Source organism: Pelophylax lessonae (assembly GCF_965119305.1).
Source record: "Pelophylax lessonae genome assembly, chromosome: 5".
Classification (NCBI taxonomy): domain Eukaryota; kingdom Metazoa; phylum Chordata; class Amphibia; order Anura; family Ranidae; genus Pelophylax; species Pelophylax lessonae.
In genome coordinates this window covers 164640882-164663737 of record NC_138772.1, presented here as the reverse complement: position 1 = coordinate 164663737, position 22856 = coordinate 164640882, and the positions used below count along the sequence as shown (strand labels likewise).

Sequence of the window (22856 nt, the reverse complement as noted above, 5' to 3'; positions counted from 1 at the left end):
ACCAGAGTTTTATAAAGTGGTAGGATTATAGTTTCATCTCTGGAACACATTCCCTTCTTTATGCATGCTAATATTCTGCCGGCTTTGGCAGCTGCAGCTTGACATTGCATGCTATTGCCTAGTCTATTCTCTACTAAGACTCCCAGATCTTTCTCTATTTTTGATTCCCCCAAAAGTCCTCCCCCCTAAAGTGTATTGTGCTTTTATGTTTTTAGTCCTAGAGTGCAAAACCTTACACTTCTCCTCATTAAACCTCATTTGCCATTTAGTTGCCCACTCTGTTATTTTGTTCAGGTCATTCTGTAAGATAATGGTCCACAAGGGTGCTCTTCAGTGAACTGATAGCCCACCACCACATGCAATGGCCTCTCACCTTAGGGCCGAGATAAACAAGCCCAACTCTCCTTATACGGGGGGATGAGGAGCGTCTGACGTCACCCACTGTCGCTTTGGAACACGGCGAGATCCGAGATGGACGCCGCTGCATGTACCGCTGCTCGCTGCTCTCTGCTGTGTACCGCCGCTCTGATCCACACGAGTGCTGACTCTATTGCATAGTAAGAGGCCAATTTTTATTTTATGTTTTCAATAAAGTCTATATCAGTATTACACTATGGTTTGCTCCCTTTATCTTTTCCATGACACATGAGTTGGGAGGATTACTGGATATCTTTATTAGAGGAACAGTGGTATTTTCTTGATTACCCCTGGTATATATGAGGAGTGTTGGTCTTGCCTAGCCCTAAGGAGAATGGAATCTGAGTGAGTCTGCCGTATGGAGCGGTGCCTTCTGTCCCTGGGCTTATAAGGAGAGTTGGGCTTATTTATCTCAGCCCTAAGGTGAGAGGCCAATGCATGTGGTGGTGGGCTATCAGTTCACTGAAGAGCACCCTTGTGGACCATTATCACTTTTATCCCTCACTTATGGGCGAATGCATGGACTTTATCTTTTTCTTACAATCTATATTTTATATTTTCGGCATATTTTTAGTCACTTACATGATTTATTGTGACTTATGAGCGCTGCACTATTTCTATTCTGTGTATTTTTGCTGCTTTTGTAATTTTGAACCTGAGTGTACTGCTGCTGGGTTTTTGTTATTATTTACTGTGCGCTGATCTATTTTGTGTTTCATTCTGTAAGGCTACATTCACACCTGAGCGTTTTTTACCGCGATTTTACCGCGATTTTTGTGCAGGCGTTTTTAGATTGAATAGAGACCAATGGAAAACGCTTGTAATCTGCCCAAAAAGAAGCTCATGTACTTTTTTGAGCGTTGGGCGTTTTGCTCACAGCTTCAAAACGCTCAGATGTGAACAGGGGCCATTGAAATGAATAGGATTTGTCTTGTTGGGCGTTTTGAGAGCTGATCCTAGAGCAGAAAACTCCCCAAAAACGCCTACATGTGAACGGAGCCTAAGATATCTACCTCATGTTGTGAAGTTATTGCCCTGCCCAATTTTGTGTCATCTGCAAAAACTGAGGTTGCATTTATATAGGGGAAAAAAATTCTGTATTATTTTTTTCTGATAATTTTTGTACATATAAAGGGGAAACCACTTCTGTATTATTATTAATTCTAATAATTTTTGAACGTATAAAAATAAAAAAAAAAACACATTTTTCTTTTGTTCATTGGCAGACACAGCTCTATATCTTCTTTGACCCGTGGGTTATGCTGCTCTTCCTAGGAGTAGGACACTAGGCGAAAAAAGGGTTAACAAAAGTTAACAAAGCTTAACTTTTAGCCTAACTATAAAAGGTATACTCCCATTCCCTGCTCTAGGATCTGAGTTTTTTTCTGCCTAGTCCGGAGTAAGGACCTAGATCTCCTTTCTAAAGTTGTTTCTGGTTTCCATTTACATAAAAGCCCAAGCACCCTAAAGAGCTTGCCTTACATTCTTTGGATGTGGCTTGGGCAATCAGGGCATACCTGGCGACGACTGAGTCGTTCCCAAACTCGGAATCCCTATTTGTCCTTGTGGATGGACCCTGTTAGGGGCTGGCCGCGTCTGCTACGACCATTTCCAGATAGGCAGGTCGGTGGTGCAGGCCTAATCCATTAAGGATAAGGATCCTCTTTTCCCCGTTACGGCGCATTTTACGTGGGCGCTTAGTCCCGTCACCGGGCGTCAGTGGTGCAGGTTTGCAAGGCGGCCATCTGGTCGTCCGGGCACATTTTCACAAAATTTAATAAGATGGATGTGTTGCCATCCGCGGATGCCTCCTTTTGGCTGCAAGGGTTTGCAGGCCGCTGTTGGAGAGGATTAGTCCTCTTTGAGGGTGAACTTTTTTGTCAGGTGAGCTCCAGTTGTTCCTGGTTGAGCTCCTGTTTTACCTGGTTGGCTATATTTAGCCTTTGGGAAGTAATATTTATTGCTGTGTTCTTCCCACCCCTCATGTTGACACTGCTTTGGGACCTCCCACGGGTCAAAGAAGATATGGAGCTCTGTCTGTTAATGAACAAAAGAGAAAACTGGATTATAAAATCCTTTTCTCTGATGTTAATTGACAGACACAGCACCCACCCCTCTGTGGAGTTGGTTATGTATTCTTCTGACACTGCTTGTTAGAAAACTGAGATCCTAGAGCAGGAAGTGGGAGTATACCTTCTGTTATTGCCCCATAGGCATAGTTAAGCTTTGTTAACTTTTTTTAGCCCTTTTTCCGCCTACTCCTAGGAAGAGCAGCATAACCCACGGGTCAAAGAAGATACGGAGCTATGTCTGTCAATGAACTTTAGAGAAAAGGATTTTACGGTAAGACAAAAATCCAGTTTTCATCACATGCCTGCATCAATGGATGAGTCCAATAGCGAGCAACTCTGGTCCACTCATGCAATTTTCTACGTCTTCGGAGCCACAGCAACATCAGGAGCATTTCCTTACACATGCTCATGATGGGATCCATAGTTAAAACACAAAAAAAAACAAGCACACTGCTCTCTGCTGCTCTCTCTTTTCTCATAGAATGGTGGAAATCTTTAATAATTTACTTGTTTTTCATGCATTGTGGGCATTTGGGAGGGTCTCCTGGGGTTATCTTTAACCACTTCAGCTCAGGAAGGTTTAGGTGGCTTTTTTGGTGGCTATCAACTCTGTTCGCAGGGTGTCGGAATTGGCGGTGTTGTCTTGTCGCACCCCCTACTTAGTGCTCCACAAAGATAAGGTGGTTCTTCGCTCCGGTTTGTCTTTCCTTCCAAAGGTTGTCTCTGATTTCCATCTGAATGAGGACATTGTGTTGCCTTCCCTATGTCCCAGGCCAAAACATCCTAAGGAAATTGCATTGCATTCCCTGGATGTGGTTCGTGCTATTCAGGTGTACCTGGCAGCTATGGAGTCAGACTATTTGTACTTACAGATGGGCCTTGAAAAGAACTGTCTGCTTCGTCTGTCACCATTTCTAGAGGGATCAGACAGACAGTGACTCAGGCCTATTTAATTAGGGGTCAGGTTCCGCCTTTCCCTGTGAAGGGGCACTCTACGTGGGCTTAGTGCTTTTTGGGCATTCTGTCATCAGGTGTGCAAGGTGGCTACTTGGTCGTCGGTGCACACCTTCACAAAATTTTATAAAGTGGATGTGTTTGCATCTGCGGATGCCTGTTTTGGCCGCAAGGTTTTCCAGGCTGCTGTTTAGAGAGCCTGTTCCCTCTTTAGGGGTGTAATGTTTTCAGTTGTTTTTTTGGTTAAGCTCTTGTTACCTGGTTGGCTACGGCTTAGCCTTGAGAATTTTTTCTTGCTGTTTCCCACCCCTCATGTTTGACACTGCTTTGGGACGTCCCAATGGTCAAGAAGATCAGGAGCTGTGTCCGTCAATGAACGAAAGAGAACATGGGATTTTGACTTACCGTAAAATCCATTTCTCTGATATTCATTGATGGACACAGCACCCACCCCTCTAAGGTTGTAATACTTCTGACGCTGCAACAAAACTGAGTACCTATAGCAGAGAGGGGGAGTATACCCCCTGGGATTGCCCATAGGCGTAGTCAGTCTTTTTTCTGCCTAGTGTCCTACTCCTGTAGGGGGCAGTATAACCCAGTTCAGGAGCTGTGCCGTCAATGAACATCAGAGAAATGGATTTTACGGTACGTCAAAAATCCAATTTTTTTTGCGATACGGCACTGCATTACTTTAACTGACAATTGCGCGGTCGTGCGATGCTGTACACAAATAAACTTGATGTCCTGATTTACCCCACAAATAGAACTTTCTTTTGCTGGTATTTGATTTGATTTGGCCTTTATTTTTTTCACTATAAACAAAAAAAAGACTGAAAGTTTTGAAAAAAAAAAAAAAAATTTCACCTAATGCTTTAAACACATCCAATAAAAAATGTAAAAAATCAAATTTCTTCATCAGTTTAGGCCAATATGTATTCTGCTACGTGTTTTGGTAAAAAAAAAAAAAAAAAAATCCCGATAAGCGTATATTGATTGGTTTGCGCAAAAGTTATAGCATCTACAAACTATGGGGTATTTTTATGGAATTTTTATTTATTATTTTTTTTTTTTACTAGTAATGGAAGTGATCAGCAACTTCTAGTGGGACTGCAACATTGCGGCGGAAAAATCTGACACGAAGTGTCACTTTTGGGGACCAGTGACACAATACACTGATTGCTAAAAAATATGCACGGTCACTGTACTAATAATGACACTGTCAGGGAAGGGTTTAACATCAGGGGGATCAGAGAGGTTAAATGTGTCCCTAGGGACTGCTTTCTAACTGTGTGGGGGGTACTTTAGCTGTGGGAAGACAGAGATCTGCCTTGTTTTACATACCTATCACTGGACCCGCTGATTGGCTCCCACTGTGTCCAATCACGGCAAAAGCAAGCCACCGGCGGCATGCTTTCGTGCCACAGACCGGGAAGCACGAGCTGACGTACAGGTATGGGATTTAGAGCAAAAGAGCCATCACCCTGCAGTATATGTACATAGGGCAGTTGGTAATTGATTAAAAAACGCTTCTAACCTCAAATGCTCATAACTGCTGCTAAATTTGCATAAACCTGGTATGTAAACTGACATTTTTTACCCTCAGTTTCCAGCTGTCAGTTTTTAGCATTCAGAAAAAGGTTTTCAAAGGTTTTGCTTCTTTACTTGCTCATTCATTTTAATGGCAACAACCCCCAACAGAATTCCCTTCAACCATCATAAAGCAAAATAATGGTATTGTGCTCAGCATTTAGTAAGGGTTACCTTATGGGTTAAATTATTTAATTTTATTATTTTTTTTTTTTTTTCACAGAAACCAAAAGCTCATTATTGAATGCTAGGCATCATAAGATTCAGTTCTGTATGACTTAACAGAAAAACCAGCATTAACATTTTGGAAATTCCCAAAACCCTAGTGCCTGCTGTATGCCTATGCCAGTGTTGGCAAAGGTTGGTCATAAGAAATACCTTTTAAATGGGAAATTTTACCAACATCCACCAGTGCCTAGTATTCAATTATAAGCATATTCTTAGATGTCACCACTAGTGACAGATTTGCTTTAACCCATAGTGTAACCCTAACTAAAGTAGCCAAAGGCCCCTTTCACGCGGGCTTTCCGATCAGGTCCGCCTGTCAGTTTTGTCAGGCGGACCTGATTGGATGCTCCATGCACCCCTATGGGGCAGCAGATGTCACCTGTCCGTGAAATCCAGATGGATGGAAACCCTATTTTCCATCTGTCTGGAGGATCAGATCTGATTGGATAGGATAAAAACGGACAGGCGATCTGTTTTCATCCGATCTCCCATAGAGGAGAGCGGGGCTCTGACAGGTCTGTCTCTGCACACAGAGCGGAGACGGAGCTGTCATCTGCCTGCTCAGCGGGGATCGGCGGATCCATCCCCCTGAGCAAAACTGAGTCTGCCGGGCGCATTGCCCGTGTGAAAGGACCCTAAGGACTCCAGAAATCCTGTTACTTTTCTAAGCATGGCCAAGTACAGATTCACTTTAACAATCTATGTATCTCTCTGAAGCCCAGCTAAACGATAATCTTATGGCCTATTTGAAACCAATATAGGAAGACCGATAAAAAAACAAAAAGAAACAAGATGTATTGGAGTTGTATTCTTTATACAGAAATATATTCTAAGGCCCCGTTCACACTGGGGCGACGCTACTTTGCCGGGCGACCTCATAGGTCGCGGCGCGCTGCTCGCCCCGCGACCTCGGAGCGGCCGGCACGGACTTCATAACATTGAAGTCTATGCAGGTCACTCCGGGTCGCCCCAAAGAAGCTCCGGACCCTTTTTCTAAGTCGGAGCGAGTTGTGTCGCTCCTATTAGAACGGGTCCGCAGCTTCTCTATGGAAGGCGACCTGTCAGGCGACCAGGTCGCCTGACATGTTGCCCCAGTGTGAACGGGGGCTTAGGGCAAAGTAAAATATAGTGATCATGTGTGTATAATTTTTTTTTTTTTTTTGCATAACCAGTGATATGTGATGTACAGTATGTAACTATTATATGTGGTGGCAAGACTTATGCTTCATTGGTTCTACTAGACGGCATGAATAGGTACTAAACTTACAAAATTACATCTGCTTTTTGATTATTGAAAGATTTGTTGCAAAAAAAATATATATGTATATATATATATATTTTTTTTTTTTTATCCTTTACAGATATTTTATACTTGACTTTGAATCTGGGATCCTGCAGTATTTTGTCACCGAGGGAAGCAAAAACCAGAAACCCCGAGGGTCCTTGTCTCTAGCTGGATCGCTGGTTTCCCGGAGCGATGAAGCCCCCTTCATGATGGTTGTATATTCTGCCAATGGCGAAGTCTATAAACTGAAAGGTAGGTTTTTTTTAAAAAGAAAGTTCCACTAAGCAGGAATCGATTAATTGGTATAAGTATGAAAACTTCTCTCAATTCCACCTCTCTATTTCTGTCATATATACACCCAGTTTGCATCATTTTGCGATCTGTTGACCTATGCTTTGTGCTGTCTTGGTGTTTGGGGTTTTCATAGACTTTTTTTAGTTACATAGTAGGTGAGGTTGAATAAAGACAATAGTCCATCCAGGTCAACCTGTGTAGGTGTGTGTGGCTGTAATCATCTCTAATAGCCCTGAATGTTCTGATCCTTGAGATGTAAGTCTAAGAGTCTTTTGAAAGCCACCATACTACCCGCAGAAACCACCTCTTGTGGTAGAGAATTCCACAATCTTGTAGCCCTAACAGTAAAGAATCCCCCACGTTGCCTGAGGTTAAAACGCTTCTCCTCTAATCGCATTGTATGCCCTCGAGTCCTCATGCAATCCCTTCGACTGAACAGCTTTTTTTCTAAGCTGAGATCCCCATTGAGATATTTAAAAATTGCTATCATGTCCCCCCCTCAGGCGTCTCTTCTCCAGGGAGAATAAATCAAGCGATTGAAGACGCTCTTCATAATTAAGGTCCTCCAATCCCCTAATTAGTTTAGTTGCCCTTCTCTGGACTCTCTCCAGCTCCAACACATCCCTCCAGAGGACTGGCGACCAGAACTGGACAGAATACTCCAGATGCGGTCGGACCAGAGTTTTATAAAGTGGAAGGACTTTTTTTTGGAATGGTCATTCAGAGGTAGTCAAAAGAGTAGCAACCTGATGCAGCTCAGAAGTTTTAATACCAGCCCTAGAACCATCAGAACTTTTGAAAGTAGGTTATGTTTAAGATTTTTTTGTTCACCACAGTCTTTTATCGCTTCCTGTCAATGATAAGGAAGATTCTTTTTTAACCACTTGACCTCCAGAGGATTTAACCCCTCTTTATGACCAAGCCATTTTTTTGCGATATGGCACTGTGTTACTTTAACTGAAAATTGAGCGGTCGTGGGACACTGTACTTAAATAAAATGTATGTAATTTGTTCAATAGTTTTTACTTTCTGCTATAAAACAGATCTAATACAATTTTTTTTAAGAAAATCTAATTTCTTCACAAATTTTGGCCAATATGTATTCTGCTACGTGCTTTCGGTAAAAAAATCCCAATAAGCGTATATTGATTGGTTTATGTGAATGGTATAGCGTCTGCAAACTATGGGATATATTTATTGAATTTTATATTTATTTCTTTTTTTATATTAATAATGGCGGTGATCAGGGACATATAGCAGGACTGCGATTTTGAAGGCCGACATTCTGACACTAACTGACACTTTTGACACTTTGCCTGGAACCAGTGACACTAATACAGCGATCAGTGATAAAAATATGCAGTCACTGTACTATTACACTGGCTGGGGTTAACATCTAGGGCGATCAAGGGGTTAACTGTTGCCTAGCCAGTGTTTGTGTGTTAACTGTGTGCTGCATTTACTAAGGGAAGAGATGGATTTTATTCTCTGTTTTGCAGGAACACCGAATCCATATCTCAGCCCCCCCCCCCCCCCATCAGAACTGAGATACATTATGCTGCAATGCTGTGTTTACATTGGCATATCTCAGTTCTCTGTGTATTGCTGATGATCGGTGGGTGCCAGAGGACATTGAGTGCCCAGCACCCGCAGATTGGCTTCTGCTGTGAATTGTCAGCACATCCCCTACAGGCAGAAGTCTGGAATCGCTTATATATATGTGATCCAGTGCACAGCTTGCCACCCTGTAGCAGTAAACTGCTATGAGGTGGTCACCAAGTGGTTAAAGCTAATCGATCAGTCATTTTAGTCCTGCAGTTACCAAAGGTTTCTTGCTATCATGGTTATAAGCCAGAACTTCCCTTGTGTGCCTATCCGATTCTGTACACTGCAATACACAGCCCTGCAGTGGGTATCTATCATAATGCTCCCAATGGCAAGTGCTCATTGCTCAACACAGGCGCATGACCCTGCTGACCAGTGAGAAGTGTTTTCATCACACAACTTTTACACAGGATTCATAGGTTTTTCTACCTGAATCTTGTGACAATGTGTGAATTGTGGGTTAAAGATGTGTGAATCTTGGGTGAAAACATTGATAAATAAACCCCCAAATTGGGTCATCTAAGGTCTGACAGTTTGTTACCCTGTCAACTGTCTGTCCTTATAGCTAAGTGTGCTTAACGTTATCATAGAACAGAACTCAGTAGTTGTTTGCATTTAAAATGGGTCTCTTTTTTTAAAGCGGAGCTAAACCCATTGATTCCTAAATAGTTTTATTCAAGGCATGCGATTAATGATGACTGTCACAGTTTTTTGGGCTTATAACCCAAGTATCAAACAATCAAATGGCAGATGTCATAACTGATCACGTGGCAACTGCAGATCAAACAGAGGCTAAGATGGCATATTCCTTGGGTGTAAAGTGGAAGGGTTTAGTTCCACTTTAACCCTGTTATGTGCTTATAGAAGCAGATTTTATTTAAATTGGTATTAAACCAAGGACCAAAAATGCATTATATTGAAGCTTACCAATCATTAGTTGTAGGAGCTGCAAAAATGTTTTTTTGTTTGGCTTTTCCCCTCTGTTTTCACCTGGTAATCTGGCCAGAAATACACTCCCTGTATTAGAGACCCAACACTGGAGGATTGAGTACAGGGGGCACAGCAGACAGCACCATTTTAAGTATGGGGGGGGGGGGGGGTAGTGGTAAATGTATTAGCAGATTAAGAACCACTAACAAATTGAAGGCAAACTACAGCTCACACTTTAAATCTTTAGACAGTTTTTGTTTCCCTTTTAGGATAAAGGTTTTGCATTAATAAATAAAAGCTGATCATTTTAATCACCCCTGCCAGTGGGTTGTCTCATCCATGTAAACTAATACATAATGCTGGAGGGCTGAAAAAGCTGTGCTTTTGAAAAACAGATTTGTTGGCTGTCACCAGATGAAAAAAGAAAAAAAAACTAAAAAAAAGGAAACTAATACAGCCATCACATCTAATGGGCCATACTCACTATAAGATTTTCTGAAGACGTTTTCCTTTAGACTTCCCAAAACCATATAATAGGAGGTCAAACCTAAACACTTTCAATTTGTATGCAATCTGGCAGGCCCTTGCACTACATAGAAAAGGTAAATCTGAAGGAAATCTAACCACAAAAGTTGGATGGTGTGTATCCAGCTTTAGAGTTGGTAAGCTGCAATATAATGTTTGCTTTTGGGTTTAAAGTGTTACTAAATCCACAACAGTAAAATTGATCTGTATATGCAGTAAAGCATGCTTGTTATACTCGCTGTGGAACCTACAGGGTTAATCCTCTGCATTGTCTTAAAAGGCTGTTTGATCCTGTCTTCTCTGATCATCCCCTTATTTTACTGTGCCCAATCCATCTGCTGATAGTACAGAGCCTTGGGGGGCACTCTGCACATGCTCGGTTTTGGGTATATTGCTAGAGAGTTTTTTTTTTTCTTGGGAGAGTGCATGTGATCAGCACAGGGCCAATCAGCACTGACCAGACAGAGGGTCAGGAGTCATGCAGTCTAATAGGACAATCAGGAGAGAATGAAAACTTCTCCTACAAGCTTTATCCAGTGCTCAGCCGGACACTGATAGATGTCATAAGACTGCTATATACTGCTGATGAGAAAAGGTGTTTAGCAGTTTATATTTACTAAAATGATTGCATTTCTGTGTACTTGGGGAGGCCAGATATAGTGAATGCAGGGTCCTTGGTCAGGTAACACTTTAATACTGCTTTAAGCATGGAAGTGAGCCTGCACAGTTATCCAAATCTATATTAATAAAATGGAAGGGTCTCTGCGTCCGTCCCTGTGTCCGTGGAAATGCGTTACTGCGCATGTGCTGCACGAACAGCCGTTGGGACGCAGAGAGACTTCGGGTGGCCGGCCGACGCTGGGTGGGCGTGTTAGACAGGAGCGGATCCCCGCCCACTTCACTTCCTCCTCAGAAGAGCGCGGCTCCGGAGGAGGAGGCCTGTCGGATGATGCCTCGAAGGCATTATCCGACATGACAGAGGCATCATCCAATAGGCCTCTTTCTCCGGAGCCGCGGGGGGGAGCCAGCATGCACACAGCGAAAGAAGCAACAACAACAGCAGCAGAAGGTACATCATAGCGAGCAGTCTCTCCGATCTGTCTCGGCTCCTCCGATCACCTCCCCGCCATAAGTTCCAGTAAGTCACAGGAGTCCACCAAACTTCCCACACACCTGCGGTAAATCCACACTGACAGCCCCGGGATCACACACCGATCACACACCGCATTCCCAGCGCTGCACTCTGCTACGATACATGCCGACCTCATGAATATTTATAGAGGGACCGGACAGGCCCGCCTCCCGACCAATCCGATTATCCCCCCTGGAGGGAGGCGGCAGTTGAAAATGTGTGTGTGTGTGTGTATATTTATATATACATACATACATACGTACGTTCTAGCGCCCGTTAATTTAACGGGCTTAATGTCTAGTTGAGAAATAATATAGCAAGACAGTAGTAATATATTCTTTAATGAAAAGTTAACTTGTATAGCATTTTCATGTGTTTTATTTACTGCTTACTGTCTTGTTTATTGTAAATTTAGAAAATCCATATTTGGAATGTTTGTTGCACTGTTCTTCCCTTGACCTGTTTTTTATAGTCTGAACCTTTTGTCTCTGTGTTTTGGCATGAAAGATGCTGAGTTTTTATCTCCAATCACAGGATTCTGCACAGTTGAGGTTGAGATGATCAGTCCCTGTGTATTTCTTGGCTCCCTGGAGAGAGATTATTTGCTCTAGCATGGTCCAAACTGTCATCTGTTCATGGTAGAAAGAGCTGTACTTGTTCTCTCATCCCTATTACTTTTTGGAAGTGATCCCACTGTCACAGTGACTAAGAGTTATTAAGCAACCCTGGAAAAGCCGCTTTTCAGTTTATTAACAGAATTCTTTTTCTATATTGCCAGAATCTTATACTTAATTTTTTTGCATATCATTAGTACTTGTTTGCTAAAGTGCTTTAAATATTATTAACATTATTGTTAATTTATGCTTATTCTGTGATTGCAGTTTTTACTTTGCTAGTTGCTAATGACTATTTACTAATGATCGGCGTCTGTCTCAGGGATATGCTGGAAAACCAGCATTCGATCAGCTCTTGCTGCCAATGGCTGTGAGCGCTGATCAGTGTATTCTGGCAGGAAGGGAGGGTTCCCCCTTGTCAAAATACAATGTCTCAGCGGGGGAGGTCCCTACATCGACATGGCTTGTGTTTTAATGCAGGGATCTGTCAGTTTTTTTCTTTTTTTTCATTCAACGCACTGGTTGAATGAAAAAAAGCTGTATGTGTGTGCCCAGCTTTAGATAGTGGTCCCTAAAACTAGAAAATATTTGTGTCGGGTGAGGCAGGGATATGACCCACTGTTCTCACTTAGGCCTCATACACACTGGACGTTTTTGGAGCTGCTGTTAGCAGCGTCAGACGTTTTTTTTTGCAGCTGCAGAACGCCCATCCATGTTATTCTATGGCCTCATGCACACATAGAGCTTTTAGGAGCTCCAAGTGGCATAGGCGTTTTACAGCTCCAAAAAAAAACCCAGGAACTGTGCGTTCTGGAGCTGCAGCGTCAAGCTGTAAAAACGTCTGACGCTGCTAAAGGCTGAATAACGTTGCCTAACGTACGTTAAGCCACGTTATACGTTTTTTTTCTTCCATTCAAAATAAATGGTTCCCTATGGGAGCCTATTGATTTGAATGGAAGTCGCACCGCAAGTCGGATCAGGCTGATCCGACTTGCGGCGCGACTTGCGCTGTGAGAATCTTGAGGGGGAACTCCACGCCAAAATGGGATTCGAGGGTAGCCCCCCCAAAATCCATACCAGACCCTTATCCGAGCATGCAGCCTGGCAGGCCAGGAAAGGGGAGGGGACGAGCGAACGGCCCCACCCCCCCTGGACCATACCAGGCCACACGCCCTCAACATGGGGGGGTGTGGGTGCTTTGGGGCAGGGGGGGCTCTGCACCCCCCACCTCAAAGCACCTTGCCCCCATGTTGATGAGGACAAGGGCCTCATCCCCACAACCCTGGCCGGTGGTTGTGGGGGTCTGCGGGCAGGGGACTCATCGGAATCTGGAAGCCCCCTTTAACAAGGGGGCCCCCCAGATCCCGGACCCCCTCCCTATGTGAATGGGTATGGGGTACACTGTACCCCTACCCATTCACCCCATAAAAGGCAGTGTGTGTAAATAACGACAGGAGACGTTTTGAAAAGTTTATTAAAAATCTTCATCCGGTCTTCTCCGCTCTGGTCTTCTCCTCTCTTCTGGTCTTCTCCTCTCCGCTCTTCTGCCCCCCGCTCTTCTGCCCTCCGCTCTTCTGCTCTTTTGCTCTTCTGCTCTTTTGCCTCCTCTGGTCTTCTTCTTCCTCCGGTCCTCCTCTAACGCTGTCCCGGTGATTATGCCGGTCTCCGGTCTCTGCAGCTTTTTATATAGCGTCGGTGACATAAGGGGTCGGGGCCTCCTGGTGACGTCACCGGGAGGCCCCGCCCCTAATGACTTTATAACAAGCTGCAGAGACCGGCATAATCACCGGGACAGCGTCGGAGGAAGACCGGAGGAAGAAGAAGACCAGAGGAGGCAAAAGAGCAGAAGAGCGGAGGGGAGAAAACCGGAAGACCGGAGCGGAGAAGACCGGATGAAGATTTTTAATAAACTTTTCAAAATGTCTCCTGTCGTTATTTACTCACACTGCCTTTTATGGGGTGAATGGGTAGGGGTACAGTGTACCCCATACCCATTCACATAGGGAGGGGGTCCGGGATCTGGGGGGCCCCCTTGTTAAAGGGGGCTTCCAGATTCCGATGAGCCCCCTGCCCGCAGACCCCCACAACCACCGGCCAGGGTTGTGGGGATGAGGCCCTTGTCCTCATCAACATGGGGGCAAGGTGCTTTGAGGTGGGGGGTGCAGAGCCCCCCCTGCCCCAAAGCACCCACACCGCCGCCGCTCGCTCGTCCCCTCCCCTTTCCTGGACTGCCGGGCTGCATGCTCGGATAAGGGTCTGGTATGGATTTTGGGGGGGGGACCCCACGCCGTTTTTCTTCGGCGTGGGGCTACCCTCAAATTCCATACTAGACCCAAAGGGCCTGGTTCGGAAGCTGGGGGGGAACCCCACGCCGTTTTTTTCCCATTTTGGCGTGGAGTTCTCCCTCAAGATTCTCACAGCGCAAGTCGACTTGCGGTGCGACTTCCATTCAAATCAATAGGCTCCCATAGGGAACCATTGATTTTGAATGGAGGCAGAAAAAAAAACGCTGCTAAAAGCTACGTGGCCAAACGTGCAATAACGCTAATGGAAAAAGCTACTGAAAGTACGTTTTTACAGCTGCTTTTTCCCGGCGCCAAGAAACAGCTTTGGAGCTCGTTTTTATGATGCCCTGTGTGCATGGAGCCATACAGTATAGATCATTTTTATTCTTTATATATTGTGCCTTATTTTTAATTTTCTCCCAGTGGCCACTTCAAACTTCGAATGAATTACGCAACCGTGTGGGTGGAGCCGCGCACAGCCGCTGTATTTTCTAATAGTGACAGCGGATCCGGGGGGAAGATCCCCTGCCCGCTGTCACTGGGTGGAGGAGAACGGGGGGAGAGCTGCAGATGCTGTAACATGTTCCACCCTAAAAAATGGGTGGAACAAATAACATGTTCCAAAAGTGAACTTATCCTTTTAAGGATCACAGCCATTTTTTTTATTTTAATAGGAACCATGCTATTGTTTCACCTGGGAAATCTTGGTTGTGAAGGACCGTCATTCTTTGGAAAGGACCTGTTTGGTCACCGTAAAAAGAAACGTTTAGAGATTAAATTGCAGATTGGTACATTTTTATAGATTTTAGATTCAATAGGGCCTCTTTGAGGTTTTTCAGAATACCAATATACATTGGTCTAAATAATTTCCTTATTTTGGGGTACTCCCAAAAAGTGTACAAATGCTAGTTTTATATTGTCTCAGGACTGGATAGGCAGACATGTACAAATCCTTTGGTATATCTGGCTCATCTGTGTATTTTGTAGCTTGAATTCAGCTTTAATCCTCTGTAAAAAAATAAATAAGAGGCTTGAGAGAATATTCCCAAGAAGAAGTGCGATTCTTGCCGTAAGATGATTTAGCATCTATTCACACTATCCCGCACACTAAGCTGAAGCAGTTTAATGTGTGGGCAGTAGCCGTTTTGGGCTGCAGTGCTGTGTGGCAGGGGGTCGTGTGAGTCATGTTTTATTGCACTTTTGAACTTTATGTAAAGTGCTCAAAGTAACACTTCATTAATATCACTGCAAAGCAGTGTGGTAACAAATATGTTGCATAATATCGTACAGCTTTGCAACACAGAGAAATACCACATTCTGGTGTGCACATGTGACACGCAGAAAACTATTGTTTTCGATGTATCATTGCAGTTACCTACACTTGCCGGCCACTTTATTAGATACACCTGTTCAATTGCATGGTGAAACAAATTGCTAATTTGCCAATCACATGGCAGCAGCTCAATGCATTTAGGCATCTAGATGTGGTGAAGACAACTTGCTGAAGTTCAAACCGAGTATCAGAATGGGGAAGAAAGAGGATTTAAATGACTTTGAACATGGCATGGTTGTTGAACTGAGAAAGATGCCACTTCCCTCTTGGTGAGGGAAAGAGGCAGACCTCACGGAACACTGCTCCTGGATTAACCCTTCTGATGACTTATGCGGACCACAAAAATTGAGTTAGCTAAAAAACTGTGGAGCCTTCCCAGTCATTTTTCTTTTTACAAAAGCTCACCAATACATGTATTCCTTCACCAAAATAAAAAAAAAACTTCTGTTTTGAATACTGCCATCCCCCTTTTTCATTTATTTATTTTATTTTTTTAATATTTATTTTTCAATTTTTTAACTTAATTATTTAAGTTATCAAAAATGTTATACAACTAAAAATCCTTTTTGGATTGGCCCAGTATAGCTGAAAATACTTTCTACAGTTAGTAAGTACCTACTATTTTTGTTATTACCATTTTAAGGGATATACCCATTTTGGTTGGCATTAAAGAGGTTGTAAACCCGTGCATTTTTTTTTTTTTTTCACCCTGCAAAAGAAAGCCATAATGAGCTAGTATGCATCGCATACTAGCTCATTATGCAATACTTACCTTAGAACGAGCCCCCGCCGTGCCGCTCACTCACCTCTATGACGGGCGACATGTCCAGTCGCCCGTCTTCCGGGATTGCGGCATCCGGCCATCTGATTGGCCGGAGCCGCGGTGACGTCACTCCCGCGCACACGCGCGAGAGCCGACAGTCACGGCACGGGACTCTGAAGGAACGGCACGAGCGGCCGTTCCTTCAGAGCGCATGCGCCAGTGACGTCACTGGCTGCATGTAAGGTAAATATCTCCTAAACGGTACATGTTTAGGAGATATTTACAGTGCCTATAGGTAAGCCTTATCATAGGCTTACCTATAGGTACAAGTTGTAGAGGAGGGTTTACTTCCTCTTTAACACACCTACTACCATTATATATTACCAACAGCAGTATCCGCACAGTTCTCAGTGTGAAGTCTAAGATCAGAGGAAAATCACTTGCCTTAGATCAGGCACACAAAAAATGTATGTATTCTAAAACTATGCAACAATGGGATTCTACCCCTTTGGCATGCATATTTTTTGAACGTGTTTATTATGATTACAGATATGGTGAACCATCCTTGACAAAGGCATTTCTGTATATAAAGCCGAAACACGTTGGAATTCAGGATATTCCTTCTCTGCACATTTCTAAGCTGGCCTTGAAGCACGGAACAGCAGAGAGCAATATTCCAAAGTCACCATATCACCTTGTCACCAACTTCTAAACTTATTCACTTTCACAAATGGGTCTATAACCCAACACACCATCACTGTGTGCAAATAATTCTTCCTGTGTCTTTACCTAATAAATAAGAATCTTTTTATTATGTGTTATTATAATTTCTTATATAAATCTTGCTATTAGCCCATAAAGTCCCAATTACCTTTTGGCCTGAGGCACCAAAACCCTTTCAAAACTTTAAGCGGCTAAACAGCCACTATGATGGCTTTTACATTGCAGGGAATCACCTGCTAAAAAAAGATATCTGCAGCATCATTCAGACATCTCCACTTCAAGTCCCCAACGTCAAATGAAGTCAGCCTTGGGGAAGTGGTTAAATGCGATGTGCAAAGTTGATACGCATACGGACGTTTGCAGTGCATTGGTCCCATTATAAACTGCTTTGTGTCAGAAAAAAAAAAAAAGGTGTTGGGAAGGGATGCAAATTTCGAAGCCGCACAGGGTCCTCATGTCGTTGCCTGACGAAGGGGTCTTGCATGGCTCCGAAACAATGCACTACTTCTTCTGTGATGTGATCTCTCTGAAATATAAGTTTTTTGGACTGCAGCTGAAGATCCATGGTGTGCTAGTGAAAATGTGCATTGATCTGTGATATATCCATTGTCTAGCTGGTAATCACTACAGCACCCGCTACAGACAAGCCTATGATCCAGGAATGTGTACGATAGGAATATAGACCAGACAGAATTGTCTCCTGAATGCCTGACAGATCTATTTGCAGAGCATTGGCTAGTCTCTAGTGTCCTTGCTGGTGATAATCTATAAGGAGGTATTCATATACATAGTTACAGGTTGAATAAAGACAACTGTCCATCCAGTTCAACATGTGTAGATGTGTGTGTCATTGACGATATTAATTTCCCACATCCCTGAATATTGTGTTCTTTGAGAAGCACGTCCAAGAGTCTTTTAAAAGTATTGATACCCCCTGCTGATACCACCAATTGTAGAAGAGAGCTCCACATTCTTACCACCCTGACAGTGAAAAACCCCCTACACCGCTTCTCCTCTAATCTCATTGTATGGCCACGTGTCCTCTTACACTCTCTTAGACTAAATCGTCTACTTCCTATGCTGGAATTGCCATTGAGGTATTGGTAAATCACTATCATGTCCCCTCTCAGGCGTCTTTTCTCCAGGGAGAATAAGTTAAGCGCGTGTAATCGCTCCTCGTAATTAAGGTCTTCCAATCCCCTAATCAGTTTAGTTGCCCTTCTTTGGACTCTCTCCAGTTCCAGCACATCCCTTCTGAGGATTGGTGACCAGAACTGGACAGAATACTCCAGATGTGGCGGGACTAGAGTTTTATAAAGTGGTAGGATTATAGTTTTTTCTCTGGAATATATCCCCTTCTTTAGACATGCTAATATTCTGCCGGCTTGACATTACACGCTATTGCTTAGTCTATCTTCCACTAGGACCCCCAGATCTTTCTCCATCCTTGATTCCCCCAGAGGTTACCCCCCTAGTGAGTAGTTTGCGTTTATGTTTTTAGCCCCCAAGGAGCACTGTGCAAGAGATAATATTGAAATGGAAGGAGTATCAGACCACTGCAAATCTATGAAGACCTGGCTCATACAAGGAGAAGACTGATCAGAGAGGCAGCCAAGAGGCCCACGATCACTCTGGATGAACTGCAGAGATCTACAGCTGAGGTGGGAGACTCTGTCCATAGGTCAACAATCAGTGGTATACTGCACAAATCTGGCCCTTATGAAAGAGTGGCAAGAAGAAAGCCATTTCTTAAAGATATCCATAAAAAAGTGTTGTTTAAAGTTTGCCACAAGCCACCTGGGAGACACACCAAACATGTGGAAGAAGGTGCTTTGGTCAGATGAAACAAAAATCAAACTTTTTGGCTACAATGCAAAACGTTATGTTTGGCGTAAAAGCAACACAACTCTTCACCCTAAACACACACCATCCCTACTGTCAAACATGGTGGTGGCAGCATCATGGTTTGGGCCTGCTTTTCTTCAGGGACAGGGAAGATGGTTAAAATTGATGGGAAGGTGGATGGAGCCAAATACAGGACCATTCTGGAAGAAAACCTGATGGAGTCTGCAAAAGACCTGAGACTGGGACGGAGATTTGTCTTCCAACAAGACAATGATCCAAAGCATAAAGCAAAATCTTCAATGGATTGGTTCACAAATAAACATATCCAGGTGTTAGAATGGCCAAGTCAAAGTCCAGACCTAAATCCAATCGAGAATCTGTGAAAAGAACTGAAAACTGCTGTTCACAAACGCTCTCCATCCAACCTCACTGAGCTCGAGCTGTTTTGCAAGGAGGAATGGGCCAAAATGTCAGTCTCTCGATGTGCAAAACTGATAGAGACATACCCCAAGCGACTTACAGCTGTAATCGCAGCAAAAGGTGGCTCTACAAAGTATTAACTTAATGGGGCTAAATCATTTTGCACGCCCAATTTTTCAGTTTTTTATTTGTTAAAAAAGTTTGAAATATCCAATAAATTTCGTTCCACTTCATGATTGTGTCCCACTTGTTGTTGATTCTTCACAAAAAATTACAGTTTTATATCTTTATGTTTGAAGCCTGAAATGTTCAAGTTCAAGGGGGCCGAATACTTTTGCAAGGCACTGTATATCACAGAAAGTCTCTGTGCTGCTTTTGTGATCAAACGCTTTGCTCGCTGTCTAATGATACTACTTTGTCAGGAGTCTAATTGGGGTGAGATCTGTAATAAATCATAAAACACGAGATCTCCTTTTTCACTTAGCGCATCAGCATGTCTATAAAACGTTACAATTCAATTGTACAGATAATGAACTATTTATTCACTATATGATTACAAAACTGTTAGCAACTGTCCATCTAAATAAGTTCATCCCACCCGGTGCAGCAAGGTGTCTCCCTATGTAAGGCAGACACAGGGACACTTAGGGGCTGAGGTGAGGTATTGTCCAAGAAACTGAGATGGAAGGACTGAAATTAATAAAGAAAATAAATCAAATCCAGTATAGTTTAATATGCATACCCAATTTTTTTACTTTGCTTCCATGTCTTAAAGCATTTGGTCGCTTGCAGCTCTACTTGTACCAGGAGAAAGTGACTAGTAGGGTCTTTCTGTCATTAAATCACCACCAGGATGAGCATAAGTTCACTTTTGCTGCTGGGCAATAGTGGTTATATCGCTGCCGTTAAGTGAACATATTGTAATAAGCAATCGCCCAATGGTGGTAATGATCCTGCCTCTATTGATTATTCAATAGCTGGAGTTAATAAAGAAGTGCTGAATACTACAGTAGCAAGTCCATGGGATGTGTCCCAGAGTGCGGTGTTCTAGAAAAAGTTGGCAATTTCCATGATCCAGTCCCCGTAGGAGGAGAGTCAAAAGACCCACCTCCATGATGTCCGTATGCCTGCTAATAACCGGAGGACAGCGGCCACACTTGGCGTCCAAAAATAAGATGATAGCCACTAAACGAGTCAACACCTATTAATCGCAATGTATAAAAAAATAACAGAGATACTCTAGTAAAGCCTAAAGACAATGGTACATAATTGAACAGTTACACTCCACACTAAAAGCAGTATTAAACCCAAAACCAAAATTAATATATGCAGCTTACCAATTATTAATTGTGGTGGTTGCATACATTTCTTTTGGGCTTTTTTTTCTACTAATCATCTGGCCAGTAACAGACCTCCTGTATTACCCTTTTCAGTGTTAAACTGCTACATCTGCAGGACAGCTTGTTCTGTTAAAAGCAGCAGAATTACTGGAAGGATCACCAGGTCAATGTAAAAGCCTAAAAAAGAAAACCAATGTAGCCACTTCATCTAAGAATTAGTAAGCTGTACTAGAATAAATGTTTGCTTTTGAGTTTATCACGGCTTTAACTCTTGCCCACTCTATCTAAAGAAAAAAAATACTGGCTCGAAATGGCTTTAAGAGGCTTTAAAGCCCAACTTAGGGAACCTATAAAAATGATCTTGTGCCATTCCCAGCTAATGCAGAATATACTGCTTGCTTTGTCCAAGGCAAAATCTAGGACTAAATTACTTATTCCACGGCTCCGCACACCAATTCCAGTTTTTTCACTAGTGTCATTGTGGGACAAGGGGCTGCTGTGACAAACACGGGTCAGACCTCTGTCCTTCTCACCAATTCGTGACATATGGCTGGCCGACCTCACCCTGTTCTGTCACTGATAGGAAACATCGACACTCTGAGCCTCACCCTGCACAAAGATTCTCCAGCTCATGGGACCACAGTCAAGGTGCCAGCAGCCTGAGGGCGATTGTCACTGGGTTAAACTGCAACCTCCGGCTTTTCCTGAAAAGTCAGAAACGTTCACAAGATTAGCAATAACAACTAGGATTTTAATATAAATGTACACACACTGTCACTGCTGACAGGTATATTCAGAAAAGTATCATGTAGTAGCAATCTTCAAGAGACCGAAATACTTTAAGTTTGCGTTAGGGCAATAGGAACAGTTTTAACACTTTCCAAAATATGGTTTAATAAGGAAAAGGTAAAAAATGGTGCAAAATAACATATTTATAGAAAAAAGGATATTCCAAAGAGACAATAAAGCAAAAGAGAAATAAAAAGGAGTTGAAGGCGAAAATACTGATGAGTCCTGATTTCAGCAGGCTTCAGTCAATGAGCAAAGTGATCTATTGCCTCTCATAACTTGACAGATCGTCCTTCATTTAATAGTACACAAAAGTTGTCAAATGTGCTTGCAATCAGAGACTATCTGACCAATTAAGCGGCTGAGGAGTGGCCATGGAATGTCACTGTGTATATGACTGTATCATGACCTTCCCTTAGACAGTTTTATAGTCAGGGCCGACTCTACCATGGGTCCCGCTGGGTCCATTGGACCCAGGCAGCCCTTGGAGAGGGGCAGCAAACTGACTCTCAAGATTTTTTTTTCCAGCAGTTTTGTGTGTCATCAGTTTGCGGACAGGCGGCATTTCCCCATCTCAAACTGCTGCCCATAGTGCAAACTGATGAGTACGAGGAGGCAGAGTGTCTCCTTCTGGGAACTTCTCTCATGTGATCGTGGTGTGCACAATGACGTCAGACATCAACGCACTCCATCTCATGCAGGGCAGGCTGGATCTTATAGGGTGGTGGGCGCTGCAGACACAGGAGTGACAGGAGGACTGAGGACAGACAATGGGTGTTTGGTAAATGGTGGTGAGTTATGGAAGAAGATGGCAGTATATTTAATATTTTCTACTTTTATATTTATATAAAAAAATGGATGTTGGGGCCTTTTGTTGGGTGTGATTTTTTTTTAAGGGGGGGGGGGTGGGAGGGAGGAGCAGCATTTTATTTTCGGCAGCACAATGTCTTGGGCCAGCCCTGTTAATAATGATATTAAAATCTTCAAATATGTACAGGTTGCATTCTGAAAACTGATAGAGATTATTGTTCAGCATTACATTTCATGTCCAGGGATACCAAACATGAAGTCTCTTGAATAAGCCCGTCACCTAGGATGTAGGATTCAGCTATCTCACCTTCCGTATACTATGGCTTAGTCATGTATAACCTTGATTTGCTCAGTATGATATTCCCTATTCAAATATAGAGTTAATATTAATGTGTCTTGGTCCTGTTTGATTTTATGAATTGTGAGTAGATTCTTTGAAATAGTGAATGAGGCAAAGGCTGCTGAAAGGTCACCTCTGGCCCTGAATACTTTTTACGATACCTATTAGTCCTGGATAGACATTTTACTGCATGCTGTGCATTCATAATGGGTTTTATTGCCCTACAAACCATGGGTGACAAAACCAAAGGATTTTGTTATAGTTTTACAATGGGTCAATCCCTAGCCTCTCAGGAATATGATAACCTGTAGATGTTGATTGCTAGTAGACACCGCCAGATCTCCAGCCTACGTGGAGATACAGTAACAGGTTCTTTGAAGGCCCCAGACCCTTGTTTACTCAAGCCACATGCCAGTGAAGATGTACTTTTGAAATTACAGCTATGTTCTGGAAGGAGGTGGAGGGGGAAAGAAATCTGAGCATGACAGTCTCAGGTTTAAAACAGAAAATAAAATGACAAATAAAATGTAATGTCTGAATTCTGAACAACATGGCGTCCTCACCT

The 22856-nt window shown here is 43.1% G+C and overlaps 1 protein-coding gene across 2 annotated transcripts in view; it reads left to right on the top strand.

Moving 5' to 3' along the window:
• OSBPL10 (oxysterol binding protein like 10) overlaps window positions 1–22856 on the top strand; it is a 745381-nt gene that overhangs the window by 178745 nt on the left and 543780 nt on the right. For both annotated transcript variants that reach the window (XM_082258274.1, XM_082258273.1), the window contains exon 2: window positions 6620–6795. In XM_082258274.1, the coding sequence (XP_082114400.1) occupies window positions 6620–6795 (176 nt within the window). The remainder of the gene's footprint in view (window positions 1–6619; window positions 6796–22856) is intronic.